Raw genomic sequence first — 22,225 nt, 5'->3', positions numbered from 1 at the left:
TATGGAAGATATATTCAAATAGGTTTGGTTTCTACTGGGAGCATAATGTTCGTTTAAGTTTTGGACACACCATTCTTTTGTGGCATTAGTTTCAGCCCTCAGTAATTAGTGAGCTGCTGGCTTTGTTTGTGGATCTAACTTCGTCTTGCGTGAGGATAGTATAGCATTTGGACTGGAGTTTTTCCCCTCAAAAATTTTTTGCGTTTTGTGTCAAAAGATTGTGCCCTTTTTTATTTGCCACTTTGTCTTTTGGATAAGGATTGTTGCATTCACAGTGCACATTCATCTGGAATGCTTTATGTTCACAGGACTTGAGATAGTCCTGGCAGTTATTTGTCAGATGGCAAAACGTTCAGTGCATCAGACAAAACAGTTTGTATTGTCGTGGCTAATGGAGTATATTTTCCATTATGCCATTCACTGAAGAAATGTCCCAGAGATGAGTTAAGTGCCATTTTACTTCCACCAGTACTACTTGACTTGCATAGGATTGTGTTGAGTGCTTTTTAAGTTGGCTGTGAATACCACTCACTGATTCACCACACATCAATGACTATGTTTTGTCACATCTGTTTTAGCAGCAGGAATTGAGTTATTCAGTTAGGGCCTCCCTCTCTCTAAAATGGAGCAGTATGTTGATCTGGGTTCCAAGTTGTGCTAGCATTGCCTCAATGCTGAAGCTAGGGTTAGCTATCTTATATCATCCTTTTAATGATGTCTTCTCTTGTGGAGCAAGATCCTTCTCAAAGCCTTAAGTTACTGTTCTATGGTTAGAGAATTTTGAAAAGTTTTTTTTAAGAATAGTGTAAATCAAAAAGAATGAGCTGTTAAATTGATCCTGGGCCTCTATACAGTGTGAGGTGGTCCCAATGACGACTAAACTTTAAAAAAAAAACACTTCTGGGCAATCTCACCACTGGGGGTGAGAGAGTAGGAAGTTGTAAATTGTCTCAAGTGGTGACAATGTCAGGAAATAGCAAAAACAATATATTTGAGTGGGTGGGCAACAGTCAGCTGTGTTCTGGATGTGTTAAGTATGATCTCTTGGCATTGTAGTCAGCTGTTCCACTGGCTCAGGCACCAGTACTGTAACCCCTGCTGGGGATAATAGTATACTGGGTGTATGCATTGTCAGTACTCCAGATCGACACAAGTTGGCCATTGCATTATGGATGAAATTTTAAACGATAGTTTCCAGCAGGATACTTGGGAGTATTCATGGTTTATTAGCAACAGCTTACATTTCTGTACTATACCATGCATATGGAAAGCTGCTGAGTGTTTTATTTGGTACAGGTTAATAAATGGACGCTGACCAGAAGGCAGGAAGGGGGAGTAGGATGTTTGGGATGTGCTGTGAAACACTACAGCAGTCGAGGATGTGCCATGGAATTTAAACATTGTAGTCATCTGAACTGTGAAAAAGCTGCAATAATTCAGTTAAATGTGTTTTGAAACTTATTCCAATTCATTTAATTTACCAGTTAAACTTGAACCTGTCTCTGCATCTGTAACATGTGATAAACCTGCCCTCTCTGAGGAAGAGTTCGAAAAGAAATCCAAGGCAATCATTGAGGAATATTTGCATATCAATGATATGAAGGCAAGTGCAGAATAAATCATTTAAATTATTTTAGTATGTGTTAACGATATGGAGTTTGGTTAGGAGGCTGTGCTGTTCAATATTGCAGGCTGATTTCTTGAAAACTAGCTCAGGTTCTGAGTGCTATGGAAAACTGCTCTGTTTATATTGCAAGGAAGATTCCTCAACAGCCAGAGCAACCATATAGCATAGCTCTATGTCTCACACTTGTAAACAGAAAATACCAGAACCACAATGTCTGCAGCTTCCTAATTGATATCAAATAAACATTGAGTGCATTGACCAATTAACCTTAAGCCCTAAAGAGGGGCAAAACCATACTTCAACATTCTGTAATGTTCCTGTCATGCAACAGCATATACTCTGATCTACCACAGGATGTTATGTATATAAATGTGCATATTTTGCATAATTTAGCATTTGGGCATATTTCTAGAACAATGTTGACTTTGTGGAATTTCTGAAATAAAATTGGAAGTTCATTTAATTTTCTTTAGGAAGCATTGCAGTGTGTACAGGAGCTTGAGTCACCTAAGACACTGCACATCTTTGTTCGAAGTGGTATCGAGTCAACTTTGGAGAGAAGTGCAATCGCAAGAGAACACATGGGCATGCTGTTGTACCAGCTTGTAAAAGCTGGGACTCTATCAAAGGAACAGTATTGCAAAGGGTAAGCATTGGGCCCTATTAACTTACTCATGAAATAATTTTTTAATTAGAAATTAATTATTAGTCATTATGGCACAGGAGGCCATTTGGCCCATCGAGTCCTTGCCAGCTCTCTGTTGAGCAATACAGTCAGTTCCATTCCCCTGCTGTATACCCATCGCCCTGCATGTTTCGTTCCCTCAAGTGCAAGTCAAATTTCCATTTGAAATTATTGATCGTCTCCTCTTCCTCCACCCTTGTAGGCAGAGTGTTCCAGGTCATTACCACTCGCTGTATAAAAATGTTCTTCCTCAGATCTATCCTTGCACCTCTTGTCCAAAACCTTAAATCTGTGTCCCCTAGTCGTTGTACGGGAGCAGCTTTTTTTTCAAACTTTATTTAGAGATACAGCACTGAAACAGGCCCTTCGGCCCACCGAGTCTGTGCCGACCATTAACCACCCATTTATACTAATCCTACACTAATCCCATATTCCTACCACATCCTCACCTGTCCCTATATTTCCCTACCACCTACCTATACTAGGGGCAATTTATAATGGCCAATTTACCTATCAACCTGCAAGTCTTTTGGCTGTGGGAGGAAACCAGAGCACCCGGAGGAAACCCACGCAGACACAGGGAGAACTTGCAAACTTCACGCAGGCAGCACCCAGAATTGAACCCGGGTCGCTGGAGCTGTGAGGCTGTGGTGCTAGCCACTGTGCCGCCCTTATCTAAACCTGTCATCTTGTACATCTATCAAATCTCCCCTCAATCTCCTTTGTCCCAAGGAGAACAACCCCAGCTTCTCCAACCTAACCTTGTAGCTAAAAATTATTAATAATATTGAACTTTATTTGTGAGACTAAAGTTTTTACCACTGTGCACAGTGTCTAACAAATACAAACGTCACCTGTATTCATAAGGGCTTAATCCTTCAGATTTCTATTCAATAACCATTAAATAGACATCACATTACTTTTGAATCTGTTAACATCTTTTGTCAACTATTTTACCAAATGTGATTGATGTCTAGAATTTTTAAATTCAAATTAACTTGAAGTGTCTGAAATTAATGCTGTAAGAGAAATGTTACATTGTACCAATCTTGTAGATCTATTAATCCACCAATTTTACATAGAGAAATTTTACCTAAAATGTGGGTACTTGTATTAACTCTAAATGTCTCATTTTTAAAAATATAAAGCTTTTACTTCAGATTTGATCAAATAAATATTTCCAAATTCTTTTTTTCCCTTTCTCCCTCTTGCCCCAGTACAAACACTTTTTCTGCTCTTTGGTTTTGTTCATATTGACCATAAATATTTTGTAAAACACTGGTTAATTTTTTGGGGGGCAGCAAAGAGTTACTAACTATATTTGTTCCACATTAATAGCATTTATATATTTCACTTGTGTACCACAGACTACATGAAATCCTTGAAATAGCTGAAGATATGGAAATTGATATCCCACATATATGGCAATACCTTGCTGAACTAATTGTTCACATGCTACATGATGGAGGCATACCAATGGGAGAGCTTTTCAGGTAGCAATGACGCCTTTTATTGAAATGTTATCAGCAGCTGGTCAAAAATTGAAAACTGCGCTAATGTGAAACATTGTAAATATAAATGCCAGTTATTAAATGAGTGAGATATTGATGGAATTATTTTGCATTTTAAAATAATCTTTCAAGCCCTTAGGAGATCAGTGCACTTAACAGCCAATGAATTTTGAAATGTAGCCACCATTATGCTGCAAATATGCACACAACAAGGTCTCAAGCAGCAATTAATTGAATGATAAGTTAATCTGTTTTGGTGATGATTCTGGGATATTAGCCACGACACTGATGACTCCCTTGTTACTCTATAAATACTGTCATGGGATCTTTCACATCCATCCAAGGCAGACTTGTTTAACATCACATCTGAAAAATAGCACTTCCAGTAATGCAACACCTCACTGGAGTATTGGGGATAGATTTTGTGCCTTGGAGTGGGGCTGTAACCTACAGTCTGACTCAAATGAGAATGCTACCACTGAATCAAGATGATGATGATCAATTTCTGATTGAAGTTACCAGTTTAGTTGAGTAGTTCCTGACTTTTTTCTTAGAATAACATTCAGATTGAAAATTTAATGTCCAATTACATGTTGGGTTCGAGGTGGGAGAATATGGGAGTACTAGGTCGTCAGTTTCTATTGCCGTAAGCTTTACTTATTAAAACTATTGCCTCTGGGTCAGAAGTTTGTGGGTTCAAATCCCTTGTTGGAATTTTGGGCTCAATCTGAACTGATGCTCATATAAATGTTGAATTTGTTAGAGCTGCTGTTCTCCAGATGAAACTTTAAGTTGAGGTCCCTGTTCAGGTGGATGTTAAAGATCCTGTGGCACTACCTAAAGAACAGGATGTTCTGTAGGTCAACATTTCTCTCTCGACCATGATTACCAAGAAAAGCATGGCTGATATTCATCATACTGCTGTTTGTAGGATCTTGATCTGCACATAGCAGTTGCTGATGTACAATTCAGTGAAATAAACAAATACATTTTTGGAGATGACTGAAAGCTGTAGTCATTTGCTGCATGAAAGTCTGTATTCCCTACCATCCGCTTGATCCATTCAAAATCAGTTGTCAAGTAAATGCAGGGCTTAACACGAACAGGTGCCCACTTCTTTGCAATTGAATTTGGGTATATGTGGAAGTGCATGAGGTCCTTTACGATAAAGACTGCTACCAAGGGTATAGTTGTCACAGCTCTCCTTGGTGCTTCGATTCTTCGGATTCAATTAGGGAAAAAAATTAAAGGTATCTTTTTGAGTCTGGAAAACCTATTGACAACCAGGCTAATAAGGCTAGGAAGTGCTGTTTCAACTTGAATATGCTGTCATTCTGAATCTACAGCTATGCTCTACACTTTTTTTTCCCCAAAATGCTTTGCCTGATTCTTAATTGGGTTGCTTAGAAAAAGCTAGGCTGACATAGAAGTAAAATGATCGTACGATTTTTGTATCTTTGTGAAATTAATTTTTCTTTAAATTATTCTCCTGACAGAGAAGTGGCCAAGCCACTCATCACCATAGAAAAAGCTGGCCTTCTGCTTGCTGATCTTCTATGTTTACTTTGCAAAGGAATGGTAAGTTTTTGGTTACTAGATATGAATTGATAGTTATATCCATGCAGTTTTCAAGTTTTTAAATCCCATATACTATTGAATTATTTTTACTCATCAATCTTGCAGAGCCGTAAGAAGGCCGGTTCTTTGTGGAGAGAGGGAGGTCTGAGCTGGAAGGAATTCCTTCCTGAGGAAGAAGACATTAACAAATTTGTCACTGAGAAGGTATTTACTATTTGTATCCATTATGTCGAGAGAGTGGAAGTACAGTTAGTACTTTTAGCAATTTGGGAGATGTAATGTTGACAGGTCCATTGCCACCAGGAGCAGTTCCTTCTACACTGGTGAGCAATGCTATTGCTTGCTGAGCTAGTTGCTAGTTTGTGAAATCTGACTTTCTGATTGGTATCCCACTCCAATTTTTCTAACTCTTTAATCAATTTTGAGACATCCATTGATACAGTCCTTGTGTGGACCCAGTCATGCTAAGAAATCATCAGTTCAGTCTTAACTGACATAAATTGGACCCTTAAAGTGGACATATACAGATTGATGGTTTAAATTTGTATGTAATATTAATTGAACAAAACTTCTGCAATTATTGGAGCTGCGGAATCCAAATGTGGAGTTAGTGTACATAAGAAAAAGGAGCAGGAGTGGGCCATTTGGCCCTTCGAGTCTGCTCCGCCATTCAACAAACTCGGCTGCTCTACCTCAACTCCTCCTTCCTGCATTTTCCCCATGTCTTTTAATTCCCTTTGTAACTAAAACTCTATGTCTGTGTTGAATATAGTCAATGACTGAGCATCCACAGCTCTCTGGGGTAGAGAATTTCAAAGATTCACAACCCTTTGAGTAAAGAAATTTCTCCTTATTTTGGTCCTAAATGGCTAATCCCTTATTCTAAGACTGTGACCCCGTGTTCTAAGTTCCTCAGTCAGGTTAGTTGCTAAGATGTCTCCCCTATCAGCCCCTTAAGAATTTTATATTTCAATTAGATCACCTCTCATTCTTCTTAACTCCAGGAACTGTAGGCCTACTTTATTCAATCTGTCCTCATAGGATAATCCTGAAATCCCAGGAACCAGTGCAGTGGACCTTCATAGCATAAGTATGTCTATCCTTGTGTAAGGAGACCAAAACTGCACATAGTACTCCAGGTGTGACCTCACCAATGCCCTGTATAATGGTAGTAAGATTTATTTACTGTTACACTCCTGTCCCTTGCTAACATAAACTAACATATCATTTGCCTTCCTAATTGCGTGCTGTGCCTGCATGTTAATTTGCTATGATTCTTTTACAAGGGCACCCAGGTCCTTCTGAATGCAAATATTTACCAGTCTCTCACCGTTCAAAAAATATATATTTTTCCCACCAGAATGTATAACTTTGCCATATTGTGTTCCATCTGCCATGTTGTTGCCCACTCACCCAACCTGTCTTTATCCCTCTGCTGTTCCTTTGTCCTCTGCACTGCTTACTTTCCCACCTAACTTTGTATTGTCAGCAAACTTGGATCTATCACACTCGGTCCCCTCGTCTAAGTCATTAATATAGATTGTAAAAAGCTGAGACCCAACTACTGATCCTTGCAATACACTGCTAGTTATAGCCTGCGAACCCAAAAATGTCCATTTATTCCTACTCTTCGCTTTCTGTTGATTTAACTAATCCTCAATCCATGCTAATATATTACCCTCAATTCCATGAGTTCCAAATTTGTGTAATCGCTTGTGTGGCACCTTATACTTTTTGAATCCAGAATCTAAAGAATTCTGGAAGATCAAACCCAATGCATCCACTATCTCTGCAGCTGTCTCTTTTAAAACCCTAGGATGTAAGTCGTTGGGTCTAGGGGTTTGTCACCACTTAGTCCTATTAATTTCTCCAATACTATCTCTTTAAGTTTCCCATTCTCATTAGACCCTTGGTTTCCGATTATTTATGGAATGTATTTTGTGTCTTCTCCCCTGAAGACAGGTACAAAGTATTTATCTCTGCAATTTCCTTATTCCCCATTACACGTTCACTTGTCTCTGCCTCTAACGGGCCCACGTTTACTTTCACTAATTTCTTCCTGTTTACATAGCTATAGAAATGTTTCTAATCTTTTTATGTCTCTTGCTAGTCTACTCTCATATTCTGTTTTCTCTTTCCTTATCAATTTCTTGGTCCTCCTTTGCTGAACTCAAATCCTGCTTGTAAATTATTTTCAATATTGCCTCCATATTGTGAACAACGGTAAAGCCCTCTAGTCCATCCAGCATGTAATCTTATTGAAACATACAAGATTCTGAGGGGGCTTGACAGGGTAGATGCTGAGAGGATGTTTCCCCTCGTGGGGGAATCTAGAACTAGAGGCCACAGTTTCAGAATAAGGGGGGGTGGGGGGGGTCTCATTTGAGATGGTAATGAGGAGGAATTTCTTTTCTGAAGGACATTAATCTTTGGAGGCTGGGTCATTGAATATATTCAAGGCTGTGAGAGGCAGATTTTTGATCTACAAGGGAGTTTAGGGTTATTGGGGGGCAGGCAAGAAAGTGGAGTTGAGGCCATGATCAGATCAGCTATGATATTGTATGGTGAAGCAGGCTCGAGGGGCCAAATAGCCTACTCCTGCTCCTATTTCTTATGTTATGCTGGCTGTCTAACAGAAATTTAGCTAATCCCATTCCCCTGCCGTTTCCCCATAGCCCTGCAAATTTTCTTTCTGTTTACCTGCTCCAATTCCCTTTTGAAGCTACGATTGAGTCTACCTCCACCATGCTTTCTGACAGTGTATTGCAGACCCTAACCACTTGCTGCATAAAAGTTTTTCCTCATGTTGCTATTGGTTCTTTTGTCAACCACCTTAAATCAGTGTCCTCTGGCTCCTGACCCTTCTGCCAATGGGGACAGTTTCTCTCTCTACTGTGTCCAAAACCCCTCATGACTTTGAATTCCTCTACCAAATCTCCCCTCAGCCTTCTCTTTAAGGAGAGCAACCCCAGTTTCTCCAACCTATCTATGTAAATGAAGTCCCTCAATCCTGAAACCATTCTTGTAAATCTTTTCTGCACCCTCTCTTAAGCCTTCACATCCTTCCTAAAGTGCAGTGCCCAGAATTGTACGCAATACTCCAATTGAGGCCAAACCAGTGTTTTCTAAAGGTTCTTCATAACTTTCTTGCTCTGTGCCTCTATCTATAAAGCCCACGGTCCCATGCGCCTTATCAACCACTTTCTCAACATGCCCTGTGCATATGTAATCCCAGGGTACTCTGTTCCTACATCCCTTTAGAATTTTGCTCTTTATTTTTTTATTGCCTCTCCTTGTTCTTCACAACAAAATGTATCACTTCACACTTCTCTGCATTGAATTTCATCTTTCATGTGTCCACCCATTCCACCAGCCTTTCTGTTCTCTTGAAATCTATCATTATCCTCACAGTTCACAATACTTTTAAATTTTGTGTCATTCTGCAAATTTTGAAATTGTGTCCAGAACATCCAAGTCTAGGTCATTAATATAGATCAGGAAAAGCAGTGGTCCTAGAACCGTCCCTGAGGAACCTCACTGCATACCTTCCTCCAGTATGAAAAATGATCATCGCTTCTCTCTCTCTCTCCTGTCACTCAGCTAACATCGTATCCATACTGTCACTGTCTCTTTTATTCCATGAGCTTCAACTTTGCTGGCAAGCCTATTATGTGGCACTTTATCAAATGCCTTTTGGAAGCTCACATGCACCACACCACATTACCCTTATCAACCCCACTGTTACCTCATTAACTAACTTGATTTGAGTTTTTTAAGCAAGATTTGCCTTTAACAGATCCCTGCTAACTTTTCTTAATTAATCCACACTTGTCCAAGTGACTGTTAATTTGGCCCCAGATTATCGTTTCTAAAAGCATTCCCACCACTGAGATTAAACTGGCCTATGATTGCTGGGTTTATCCTTAAATGCTGTTATTAAGCAAAGGTATAGGTGTAACATTTGTGATTCTTCATTCCTCTGTCACCACCCCTTTATCTAAGGAGGATTGGAAGATTATGGCCAGTGTCTCCACAATTTCCACCCTTGTTACCCTCCCTGTAAGCATGAACCCAATCTCCCAACAGATTAAGATCTGCCTGAAGTATATGAGCATCATCTACAGTCCTAATACTCTGATTTTTAGTATCATCAAATTTGCAGATCGTGCCCCAACTCCTGCATTCAGATCATTAATAAAAATAGTAAAGTGCAATGGTCCCGTTGTCAATCCCTGCAGTACACTGTTGGTGACCACTCTCCCAAATAATCCAAATCCATCTATAACTGCTTTTTGCCTATGTCCTGCCAACCAGTACTCAATTCAACTCAATATATTATCGCTAATTTCCAATCTTATAAAGAAGCCTTTATCAAAACTTTATCACAAAAGTTTTTTTTAGAAGTTTAAGTTGACAATGTATTGGGCTTCCCTCACTTTGTAACTTCAAAAAATAGTTATATTTGTACAGCAGGACCTCTTCATGAAGCCGTGTTGAGTATCTCTATTGTGTCCCTCTTCATCCAAACAATCATATTTAAGAATATAAGAATTAGGCACAGGAGTAGGCCATACTGCCCCTCGAGTCTGCTCTGCCATTCAATAAGATCACGGTTGATCTGATTTTGGACACAACTCCACTTTCCTGCCTGTTTCCCATAATCCTCGATTCCGCTATAGTTAAAAAATCTATCTCAGCCTTGAGTATATTCAGTGACTCCACCTCCACTGCTCTCTGGGGTAGAGAATTCCAATGATTCACAACCCTCTGAGAAGAAATTCCTCTTCATCTCAGTCTTAAATGGGCGACCCTTTATTCTGAAAATATGCCCACGAGTTGTAGATTTCCCCTATAAAGGGAAAAATCCTCTCAGCATCAACCCTTTCAAGCCCCTTTCAATAAGATCACCTCTTCTAAATATCAATGAGTATAGGGCCAACCTGCTCACCCTTTCCTCATAAGATACCCCTTCATCCCAGGAATCACCTAGTGAACCTTTTCTGAACTGCCTCCAATGCAAGTATATCCCTCCTCAAATAGAGACCAAAACTACGTAATACTCCAGGTGTGGTCTCGCCAACACCCTATAAGGTTGTAACAAGACTTTCCTACTTTTATATTCCATCCCCCTTTTGATAAAGGCCAACATTCCATTTACTTTCTGTACCCACAGGCTAACCTTTTGTACTACACCCAGATCCTTTGTATGTAGCATTGTGTAGTTTATCTTTTCTATTCTTGCTACCAAAGTGGATAACCTCACATTTTTCCACATTATACTCCATCCACCAAATTTTTGCCTACTCACTAAACCTATCTTATATATCTCTTTGCAGACTGTGCCCTCCTCAACTTGTTTTCCCACCTATCTTTGTATTAGCAGATTTGGCCACAGTACGCTCAATCCCTTCATCCAAGTCATTAATATAGATTAGTAAATAGTTGAGGCCCCAGCACTGATCCCTGTGGCACCCCGTGAGTTTCAGTTTGCCAACCTGAAAATATTCCTTTATCCTGACTGTTTCCTATTAGTTAGCCAATCTTCTATTCGTGCTGATATATCGCTCCTTACACCATGAGCTCTTGTGCAGTAACTTTTTATGTGGCACCATATTGAATGTCTTTTTGGAAATCCAGAGAAACTGCATCTACTTGGATCCCTTTTATCCACTCTGCTTGTTCCATCCTCAGAATGCTAAATTTGTCAAACATGATTTCCCTTTCATACAATCAAGGAGTCAACATAGTTTTATTATGAGTTTCTAAATGTTCTACCACTTCCTTAATAATGGATTCCAGTATTTTCCCAATGACAGATGTGAGACTAACTGGCCTATAGTTTGCTTGCTTTTTGTGTTTCCTTTCTTGAATAGGGGTATGGTTTTCCAATCCTATGGGGATGTTGCAGAATCTGGGAATTTTGAAAGATTACAATCAATGTATCCACTATTTACATACACTTCTTTTAAGATCCTAGGATGCCAGCCATCAGGTCCAGGGGACTCGTTGCCATTAGTTTTCCTCATACCTTTTCAGTGATTTGTTTCAAGTTTCTGTCTCCCTTTTCCCCGATATTCTATTACTGGGATGCTCTTAATGTCTTCTATCATGAAGGCAGATGGAAAATATTTGGTTAAAGTCACTACCATTTCCTTGTTTCCCATTATTAATTCCCCAGTCTCATCCTCTAAGGGACCAACATTTACTTTAGCTACTCTCTTCCTGTTATATACTTGTAGCAGCTCCTACTGTTCTATTTCTTGCTAGTTTACTTTTGTAATCTATTTTCTCCCTTTTTTTTTTAGTCATCCTTTAGTCATGTGTCCCTTCTTGAGGATCCTCGGGTGGATGCCATCTGGCCCGGCTGCTGTATATTTTCAAGTTCTTAATTCTTTCTAAAACGATATATTCATCTAATTTAATGCTACAAATTTTATTAGAATTATTCAATTCTAATAGTCAAACATCATCAGGAATGGTGACCAATACAGAGTACTCATTTAATATTTCTGCCATCCTCATTGAGTTCTTTGTAAATTGTCCTTGAGCATCTTTTAATGGCCCAATGCAGTTCTGACTCTTCATTTAACTGTTAAAAAAAATTCCCATTGCTATATCAATAGCTAACTGCAAGAGAAACTAGGATAAATTAGCTGTTTTCAATTTTTACTATTTACTGCTTCTTTAATAGAAAGTGGAGTTTACTCTGGGAAATGAATCTAGTCATGAGGAAACACCAAGCAAAACTGAAATATCTTTTGCTGATCTGTGTGAACAGTTTGATAAACTGATTAAGGAGAAAGCTGACAACCAAAGAATATTTGACTGGATTGAAGTAAGTTCCTTAACTTTTAAAACTAATCGTGTATCAGTTGGGGAAGGAAAGGTGATCTGTGTGAAAATACGACTTGCATTTATATAGCACCTTTCATGACCGTAGGATGTCCCAAAGCGCTTTACAGCCAATGAAGTACTTTCGTAGTGAAGTCATTGTTGTCATGTAAGAAGCACAGCACCCAATTTGCGCAAAGCAAGCTCCCACAAACAGCAATGTGATGATGACCAGGTAATCTTTTTGTAATATTGGCTAGGACACCAGGGATAACTTCCCTGCTTTTTTCCCCAAAATAGTTTCCTGGTATCTTTTACATCCACCTGAGGGTGCAGGCGGGATCTTAGTTTAACATCTCGCCTGAAAGACTGCATCTCTCAGTACTGCACTGGAGTGTTGGCTTTGATTTTTATTTTGTCCTCAAGTGCCTGAAGTGGACCTTGAACCAACAACCTACTGACTCAGATGAGCGTGGTACTAAGTGGGCCATGGCTGGCACTGTGATGGGCCATGGCTGGCAAAAAGTTTATAGGAGGATGAATTTCCATTTATACAAACATATAGTGCTCAATGTTGCAAGTACCAATTATATAATAGGATTTGAGGTTTCATAAATGCAGAAACTATAGTCATGCAAAATATTGGTATCTGTAGGATTTGCAATTGTATATCAAGATTTTTACTTTATATGAAATCTTTGTTACAGGCCAACCTTGATGAAAAGCAAATGGTTTCACCATTGTTCATTAGAGCATTAATGAAATCTGTTTGCCATTCTGCTGTTGTATGTAAGTATATTTTTGATTTTTAACATGTAATTTATGGAGAAATGTCCACTGATACTTGTGTCAAGATTTAACACACTTTCCTTCCTTGCATCCCTCTCATTTCCTTGCCCATTTTAGTTGAAAACCCTGTTCGTGTGGATGTAGAAGTCATCCAAAACAGAGTCAAAGTCCTGACAAAATACCTGAATTCTGACCCCCAGCGTGAACTACAAGCACTCTACGCCCTTCAGGCTTTAATGGCCAAATTAGAGCAGCCGCCAAGTAAGTACACCGTTCTTTGCTTTGTAGCTCTAGAAAACGCAGCAGCACGTTTGAGATTTCCAACTTCGTATGCAAGAAATGTTTCATGGGAATCTACATTCTAATGCAGTCCACATGCCTTCAAGTTTGGTTTTGGTAGGTCAGAGTCAGACCTAAGCTACTGTTGTACCTATGACTTTAGTTATTTACTATAACTCAATTTCAGGCAACATGTAGTTGGTGATTAATATCAGTGGCTTTGACTTACTGACGGTAGTTGATAGAGCTTACTCACCTCGCCCCCAACCAAACTTTGTGCACCAACTGTTTCCTACCATAAAATTGACAGCTGCACTTTCATATATCTTTGAGCAAGAATTTGCAGGGTCACTTTTTAAAGGATCGAACATAGAGAAAAATGGTAATGTCACAAGTGTAAAAGGCTACAGATGTTTGAAATATTTTCTTTTTACATGTCACAAAAATGATTGGGCATTTCTTGGAATTATAAGTACTGTTTCTGTAGCCATATATTCTGTTCCAGTCTGACTGTTGCTCTACCTCTAATTGATTTTTTGACTGCAATCTGAAGTTTTTACTGTAGATGCTTGTGCCCTTGGTGTTTGGGTGTGCACAGTTTTTTCAGTGAAAAGCTAGGGGCATGTTTTCTTTGCTAAAATTAGCAAAGGAGTTGGTACTTTTTAAGCTGAATTTAGTGAATAGATGAAAACATTATGCAGTGTGCAAACACGAGTGGGCATTTTATACTTGTACAAGCCTGCACTGGGGTCTGTCAATATCTGGTAAGTTGAATACATGGCAATTTTGCTGCAGTTCCTTTGAATACTGGATACGTGTGCTCTTAAGTATTGGTACTTTACAAGAATTTGCCAGGGCTCAAAAGTTTCAGCTATGAGGAAAGATTGCATAGGCTAGGGTTGTTTTCCTTAGAACAGAGGAGGCTGAGGGGTGACTTAATCGAGGTGTACAAAATTGAGGGGCCTAGGTAGAGTAGACAGGAAGGATCTGTTTCCCCTAGCGGAGAGGTCAATTACCAGGGGGCACAGATTTAAGGTGATTGGTAGGATTACAGGAGACATGAGGAAAACCTTTTTCACCCAGAGGGTAGTGGGTGTCTGGAATTCACTGCCCTAAATGGTGGTGGAGGCAGAGACTCTCAATTCTTTTAAAAGATACCTGGACATGCACCTGAAGTGCTGTAACCTGCAAGGCTATGGACCAGGTGCTGGAAGGTGGGATTAAATTGGCTGGCTAGTTTTTTTTCGGCCGGCACGGTCACGAAGGGCTGAATGGCCTCCTTCCGTGCTGTAATTTTTCTGTGGTCCTATGGTACAATTTAAAAATTGTGTACTGTTGAAACTGAAAGATAGTCATTTATGTTCTTCTTTGCAGACTTACTAAGGACATTTTTCGATGTTTTGTATGATGAGGATGTTATATCTGAAGAAGCCTTTTACAAATGGGAGTCCAGTAAAGATCCAGCTGAGCAACAAGGAAAAGGAGTAGCTTTGAAATCGGTGACAGCTTTCTTTACTTGGTTAAGAGAAGCTGAAGAAGAATCAGAAGGCAATTAGAAATCATGATTGACAGAAGTCAATCACATGGTGAATCGCATTAGGCAGATGAGAACTGTCCTTTGAGTTTTTGCACAATCAAGTGCTTGGTTCTGAGAACGTCTATTCAATAAACCCTTGGTACTTCAAGGTTTTATCTATTTTTTAACATCAACAGTTCATGTCTAACAAATATAACTATTTAGAAAAAAAATTAGGGCTATTGAGATGGTCCTTAAAATTAGGTGGTTGTCATGGGCATAGGAAAGTGGTGGGGATTTTTGATTTTTAAAAAAGAATGGTGGATACCTTGTTGGTGTTAAATCACCAACGATGCAAACAAATTTAGGGATCCCAGGATATATCAACTTGGCTTCCCTATGCTAGATTTTCTTTGAGGGGAGGGGCAACTAGCCCTGGACTCCTCTGTTCTTATGCCTATGAGTTGTATAAAAAGCCTTGAACAAGCCTGTAGTGGATTTTAAAAATCAGTAAGAGTTTAACAGTTTAATTAGACAAAACATAAAAGCAGTACAGTTCCTAGGTGATTCTACTTAATGTAGAACAGTTTTAGGACAGTTCTGTAAATAAATGTTTCGCAATATTGCTAATGTAATGCCATGTTATTTCTGCTGTCTTTGATAAAGTGCAGCAGTGTCTCCTGTATTTATAGAATTCCTGAGTTCATAAGGTGCTTGTAATTATCAACAAGAATGAATCCTTCATTGATTACAGTTTAAAATGAATGTGTAAATACTTTTTGCTTTATTAAGTATTTAATTAAAGATTAATGCCTCTTTTCACGTCCAAAACTGGAAAATAAAGAACATATTGCAATGTAAAAATTGTGTTTAATTCTACTTTTGCTAATGGCATAAGCTATTTCCATCACTACAGAAACCTTTACCTTTCCAACTGTGTAGAGTACAAGGCAAGCAACAGGAAAAATAGGCATATCTTCTCCTTTTAACTGATATTTGAGATGGAGCCGATAATTGATAATGCAAGATCACCCAATTCATGCATTGCTTTCAGTATCTCTCCTTGTGCTGTTGGTACAAGTGACAAATTTTGATCTTCCAAGATTGTAACACTGAACCTACTTTCCCTTTTTTGTTTGGATTTAAGTCTGGTAATGGGCGGCCCAACTTGGTTTGCTCTCGGCAATTAATTGAATGATAGCCCTAGATAAGCAATTTTCTGCTCTGGTTGAAACTAAGGGAAAGGCATTGGGGTACTTGAGCTTCACCTACAAAGCCACTTTGGAATCTGCAGCCACTCTTCTACCATTAAGGTGGTTGCCTCAATTTTCCACTTTAACAGCAGACTAAACATCCATGAAAGAAACTTTGCATTGCTTTTAGCTTGTTGCTGATCAGTGTTCTAGATTGGCTCAGAACAATTTCTGGCGAGCATAAGTTTGTCCGAACAGTCTTGTGAGCATCTCTTTAGTCAGTTAATCTTGCTAATAGAGCGCCTGTAAGTAAAGACTGTCTAATGTGCTACTCAACCTATTTGAAGTATTGACTTTGAAATCTATTTGGCAGGAGAAAGTTGCTGAAAATTTGAGGTGGGTAGTATTAGAGTTCGTTGCCTTAACCAAAGGTGCTGAGAGTGTATATCGAGGTGCTGGAAGACCAGTGCTCCAAATTCTTTGTGAATGTTAAAATTAGGAAAGTTCAGTTTATTTGTTTAAGCTCCACATACAGTTGAATGTAGACTAGTATTACATGGAGAAATCATTAGGTGTGTTCCTGAGTTTTTTTTCTATTCTACTCGGTGAGGGAGCTGGGCAGTGCCCAGCTTAAATTCAAAATTTGAGTATCATTGGTGTTTCATCGTGGAACAGTGAAGTCTAACGAACAATGGCTTACAAACACCATTCATGACTGCTGGATTTTGTTTCTTGTCATTTACCTCACTTCATTTTGATTGGTTCACTGGCTGCTTTCATATGCAATACAGCTGTGACATCAGTAGATGTAGTTAAATATCTTGGTGATTGGACATGTAATATAACTATTTAAATCAATTTTGTGTTCTTTCAGTCCCACATTTGACCCAATTATAACTTGTATTTGCATTTGTATATTAAACATTACAAACATTAATCTGTAACGAAACAACACTTCACAATTCTTTGCATTTGATTTTTTTTCTTTAACATGTAAAGCATCACGTTTTCATGCTGTCACCTTTATCAAAGCTCTGCATTTCTTCATCTGTTGTAGATTTCTGGTAGTCTGACTTCTCTGCCCTTTTAAACAAGTTTGAAATTGCTGTGCTTTTCTATTGCATGAGTAAACCTATCCTGTTTATTATTTTGTGTTCTGTTTCCGTTCGTGTGCACGTTTTGGCTTTTTCCAGACCTAAGCCCTTTACATCTGTCTTTCTATTTTCCCCTCTCGGCTCCTCTGCAGGCCTTTGTTTTCCTTTTTCTGCTGCCCAGATGTTTCACCTTGATGCCCCCCACACCCACCCGGGTACATTGCTGCCTATAACCTCTGCCCACCCATTGATGGCCAGCCTTCCTATTCTCCCGTAACACTTGCAGGCTTGAATTCCCTTGGATAAGCCCACAGCTACCCTCTTTGTGCCTCCTGGCATTCTCTAGAGGGCCTCTGAGGCACCTATCACTGCTTCATGATGAACAGCAAACCCAAATACCCAATGCTCTTCATTCACTGACCTTCCTGTCTGCTGGGAGTTAAACTTAACAAACTGCTCCCTGTCTCTCTCACCTCAGCCAGCACTGCCGTCTTGGTCTCTGTCAATTAGGTAGACAGGTCAGGTGTCTATAATGCATCGATGCAGACTCGATGGGCCGAAGGGCCTCTTCTGCACTGTATTATTCTGAGATCAGCAAATGCCATCCATCTCCACATTTCCTTCCAGTTTGTCTGTCTGCTCACAAACAAGGCCCTTGTCATCCATCACCTTATTGTGGATAATTGCATTGACATCCTGACTTTGACTGAAACTTGGTTTATGGGTGGAGACCGCTTGCTCTTTCCTGATGCCACTCTCTCTCTTTTCATCAGCTTCCCTGTGCAAAATGCCAATAATGGTGGTACTTATCAACAGATCATAGGTCTCCCCCCTACTCCTCTGAGAATCTCTACTTGCTCCATCTCTCATCTTAAAATTCTTACCACCCCAAATTTTCTGTTTTCCTTGCTCTTTTCCTCCTTCAACCTTGCACTGAATGATTCCTCATCCTCTGATTTCAAGCTTCAGCTCAGCTTCCCCTTGCCCTCCTGAATTCACAGCTGTTGTCCTCCCTAAATCTTTGCTCTTCTATGCTCTCTACTACAGACAAGGCTTTCCTTGTATCACCACCTGCTTCTTTCTAACTCCTCTAACTTTATTACTTCTGTCTGTTCCTGGAAAGAAGACTGCTCCCCCAAGACTTGACTTCATTTTTTTAATCCACATTTTTGCAGCTGTCCATTGCTTGACCATTCCTTAATATCCACCTTTTATGTCCTTGTCCCCACTTAAAACCTTTATACTTTGACATTGTATCTAATCACCCCTGGCATGGCCCATCTTTGCTCCCACGAGTCCAAGAGGTGCAGACTTGACAATGTAGCACAACTGGTTTAGCTATCCATTGCCAGATCTGGCTGGAACATATTGGGCACAATTGGACTAGTGTGTCCTCTGCCAAAATTGCTGACTACTCCAGGATCATCTTGCAGAACATAGTTAACTGGCTTCACTAGCAACCATCCCCTTAAGTCCCTCTTGCCCTTTATCCTAACCTCCAACAAAGAGCTCATGGAATTCTTTAGCACTATGATTGAGATCATCTATGCAGCAACATCTGTTGATTTCCTTCCCCTTGCCCACCAGCCATCCTTGACTCCACTGTCCTGGCAAATTTCTGACCATCTTCAACCTCCCCTTCGATCCAGAGTCCTTGAGCATGTCTCCCAAATCTGTGGCCATGTTTCTTGCAACACTCTAATTGGATTTCGGTCCCTGTCATAACCCAGAAATGGTCTAAATCAAAGTCTCAAATGACTTCCTCTGACTGACCATGGTTCATTATTCCGCCTCTACCTCTCTGCAAACTTTGTGGTCAACTGGCCCCTCATCCTCCAATACCTTGCCTCCATTGTCTAGCTCAGTGGGATTGCCATGATATGATTCCACTCTTTTCTATCTGTAGTCAGAATATGTTCAGCAATGGCTTCTCTTTATGCCCCTGCATAGTTACTTTGGAGTCCCCCATAGAATCTGTCCTTGGCCAGCTCCACTTCAACTGCATGTTGCCCCTTGACAAAAGGATAAGCTTCCATATGTAAGTTGGTGACGCCCAGCTCAATTTCTTCTGATCCATCCACTACCTCAGTGTTGTAAGACTGCCTTTTCAATGTTGAGCCTTGGATGAATTGCAATTTTCTCCAGTTAAACATCGGAAATACCAAAGTCATCTTCCTTGGACCCTGCCACAAACTCGGTAGCCTTGCCACTGACTATTCCAACTCTCAGCTATTGTCTTGGGTTGGACTAGATGGTTGCAATCTCCGTCCCATTTGACCTCATAAACTCTCCATGACAAGGACTGCCAACTTCCAATTCTGTAACAGCATCTGCTTCCACCTCAACCCATCTGTAACAGAAACCCATATCCATGCCTTTGTTGCCTCCAGATTTGATTATTGCCAAGGATCTCCTGGCTGGCCTCCCATCCCGTACCCACTGTTAATGTCAGGTTATCCAAAACCATTGTATCCTACCCCACACTAAGTCCTGCTCATCCATTACCCTTGCTGACTAGCTAATTCCCTGTCCCGCAAATGGCTCATTTAAAAACTCTCATCAAATTCCAGTCATAGTCATTCCTCACTTGAGCTTTCCATTTTTATAACTTTGGCCTTTTGTGCATTCTTCGCCTTTCATCCTACCAGTGGTCGAACCCCAAAACTCAAATTCCCTCTCCAACCAATGCTTCACCTTTTAAGGTGTTCCAAAACCCCACTTCTCCAATTAAACTTTTGATCACCCCTTCTAATAACACCACCTTTGTCTCAGCATCCAATTTTTGACACATTTTGCCTTTGTGAAGCACCTTGGGATATTTTTCTATATTAGAGGGGCTTATGTAAATGTACGTCGTTGTTTACTTTATAGGCTAGGTTAATTACTTTATTCGTGTCTTCTGATTCTATTTGGGTATCTCTGTTACTCTATTAGTCTGACTATAAACTTTGTCCTCTAATTGCCTTCAGTGCTGCTTTATCCAAGGTGCAGCTAAGTTGCATGACATGTATTTGGTAGAATTAGTTTATTTCCCCTTTTAGTCAATGTTTTTAATTAGTAACTGCACTCCAAAGGTAAATCATTGGTTGTGAATGGCTTTGGGTTTGTTCTGGGTGTGAGAAGTGCTATACAAAAGCAACTTTTTCTTGCATTCTCAAAGGCAGAGTTCCCAAGTGTGTTGGCACTAATCAAACAGAGGCGGCTTTGGTGGATCGGACACATCCACAGGATGGAAGATGGTTGCATACCCAAGGACCTTCTGTATGGTGAGGTAGCCGCGGCCAGACAACTAGTGTGGTGCCTAAGGTTCTGCTTCTAGGACGCTTGCAAGCGTGATATGAAGGCCCTAAATGTCAACTATCACGGGAGTCAATAGCTGGCGAGAGAAACGGCGACACATCTTGTGGACTGGTGTGCACTACACAATGACCAGTTGGTACAGCAGCTTGGCAACAGACATCAATGTCAAAAACAACAACTCGCAGGGTCACATGGCAGCTTCACAAGTGGCACTTGTGGCAGAACCTGCTTCTCAAGGATTGGCCTTCACAGCCACCAACAAAGGTGCACCAAGAAAAGACACCCCACCTAAATGGATTGTTTGCTGCGTGTCCATCTTTTGTACATGGAAGGATGCCAACCTAACATTTGCATATTCATTCCAGAACTTTAATGACCTATGTAGTTTTTGCCGTGCTGCCTGCTTCTAGATACTTAGTGTACAGTGCCAAGGTTATCAATTCTAACTTGAGTTAGCATATAACATTTAAACTTCCTGTGTTGTAAAGTACAACTGATCATTTTTCTCATTCATCTGTTTATTTCTCAATGATTGCCAAATTTTCTACTTTGAGTTTCCCTTGTCACCATTGTTTCTTTCTGATGTAGACTTCTTATCTATCATTACTGTAACAGAAACCATCTACAGTAATGTGTAACCTTATTGACCTGTCTACATTTCCAATTTTGTGTATTTTGTCCATTTTCTTTTGCATATGCCAGAAAGGTATTACCCAAAGCATACTGACAACAGTTTTGTGTTGGCCTTTCACCCATGCATTGATCTGTTTTCCACACACATTTTCTCAGGGATTGCAGTACCATCAAGCAGTTGGAAGATCTACCTTGCTCCCCAACTGCAAGTTGGTTTCCTCCCTAGTGAATGTAGTTCTCTATACTTTACTCTGGCACTGGATGCATCTAAATACCACATAAATATTTATCTCCAATTATTTGCTAGGTTACGTCTGTTCTCAGTAATCCCATTTGTTTCAAGTTTTGCTTTTTTGATGCCCTGCTCCAGACTCAAATGGTTTCTACTCTCTGAATGGAGTAAGAAACTTTCCTTCAAAGCATTTCATCATTTTCTATTAGCTTTTGATGCTTCACAGCAATTATCTCACTTCTACACTGAGTTTAACCGCAGTTGTAATAATCGGCAACTTTTACAATACCATTTCCAATTCATAGATCTACTCCCAAAAAGCTAATGTACTTTTGAGTACAACTTCTGGTACCACAGAACAAGCAAAAGGGGACTTGTGAACTCTCTCTGCATAAACACTTGGATTTACTGCTTGTAGAATTCATTGTAATAGGTTTGTGTGTTTTGTTAATTAACTTCTCATTAATGAATTCCATGTAGTTCAATTTTAATTTAAAAAATAAATGGCCAGAAACCCTGATATTCCCTCCATTTCCTTGCAGTTTTAAAAAATAACCTCAAGGCAAAGTGTACTGCCTATTTGAGCTTATGAGTGTTTTAGAACTTGGGTAATATTCTGGATGGCTACATTTTCTTGAATATGATTTCAGCCAGGAGTAAGAGTTGTATGCACTAATGAGATACTTGACAAAGGTTTATGGTAGCTCTTCATCTGAGTGCACAATTGGTTCCTAAAGTGTTAGAGTTTCCATTTAAATTAAGAATTTCAGTATCATTCTTTAAAAATTAAGAGGAGTTGTGTCTAAAAGGTGACCCATGTCCCTGTGGGTATTGTTTACCTTACTAACTGACATCTTAGATAATTTTAAAACTAGTCGCATGCCCACAGATTGAATCTCCCTGTCACAAATCTATGGCAACAGTGGTTCAATGACAGTGAGATCTGCTAGACAATAG

At 39.7% G+C, this 22,225-nt stretch overlaps 1 protein-coding gene across 15 annotated transcripts in view; it reads left to right on the top strand.

Moving 5' to 3' along the window:
• eif4g1a (eukaryotic translation initiation factor 4 gamma, 1a) overlaps nucleotides 1-15,680 on the top strand; it is a 130,817-nt gene extending 115,137 nt beyond the window's left edge. For all 15 annotated transcript variants that reach the window (XM_068042306.1, XM_068042316.1, XM_068042313.1 and 12 more), the window contains 9 exons: nucleotides 1,485-1,603; nucleotides 2,101-2,273; nucleotides 3,680-3,805; nucleotides 5,320-5,401; nucleotides 5,507-5,605; nucleotides 12,093-12,236; nucleotides 12,940-13,021; nucleotides 13,139-13,282; nucleotides 14,675-15,680. In XM_068042306.1, coding sequence (XP_067898407.1) covers nucleotides 1,485-1,603; nucleotides 2,101-2,273; nucleotides 3,680-3,805; nucleotides 5,320-5,401; nucleotides 5,507-5,605; nucleotides 12,093-12,236; nucleotides 12,940-13,021; nucleotides 13,139-13,282; nucleotides 14,675-14,856 — 1,151 coding nt within the window. In that variant the 3' untranslated portion in view covers nucleotides 14,857-15,680. The remainder of the gene's footprint in view (nucleotides 1-1,484; nucleotides 1,604-2,100; nucleotides 2,274-3,679; nucleotides 3,806-5,319; nucleotides 5,402-5,506; nucleotides 5,606-12,092; nucleotides 12,237-12,939; nucleotides 13,022-13,138; nucleotides 13,283-14,674) is intronic.
• The last annotated feature ends 6,545 nt before the right edge of the window (nucleotides 15,681-22,225 follow it).

The sequence above is a fragment of the Heterodontus francisci genome, chromosome 11 (genome assembly GCF_036365525.1).
Source record: "Heterodontus francisci isolate sHetFra1 chromosome 11, sHetFra1.hap1, whole genome shotgun sequence".
In the NCBI taxonomy this organism is placed as follows: Eukaryota; Metazoa; Chordata; class Chondrichthyes; order Heterodontiformes; family Heterodontidae; genus Heterodontus; species Heterodontus francisci.
The sequence above is the reverse complement of the archived record's forward strand: the minus strand, read 5'-3'. Positions and strand labels throughout refer to the sequence as shown.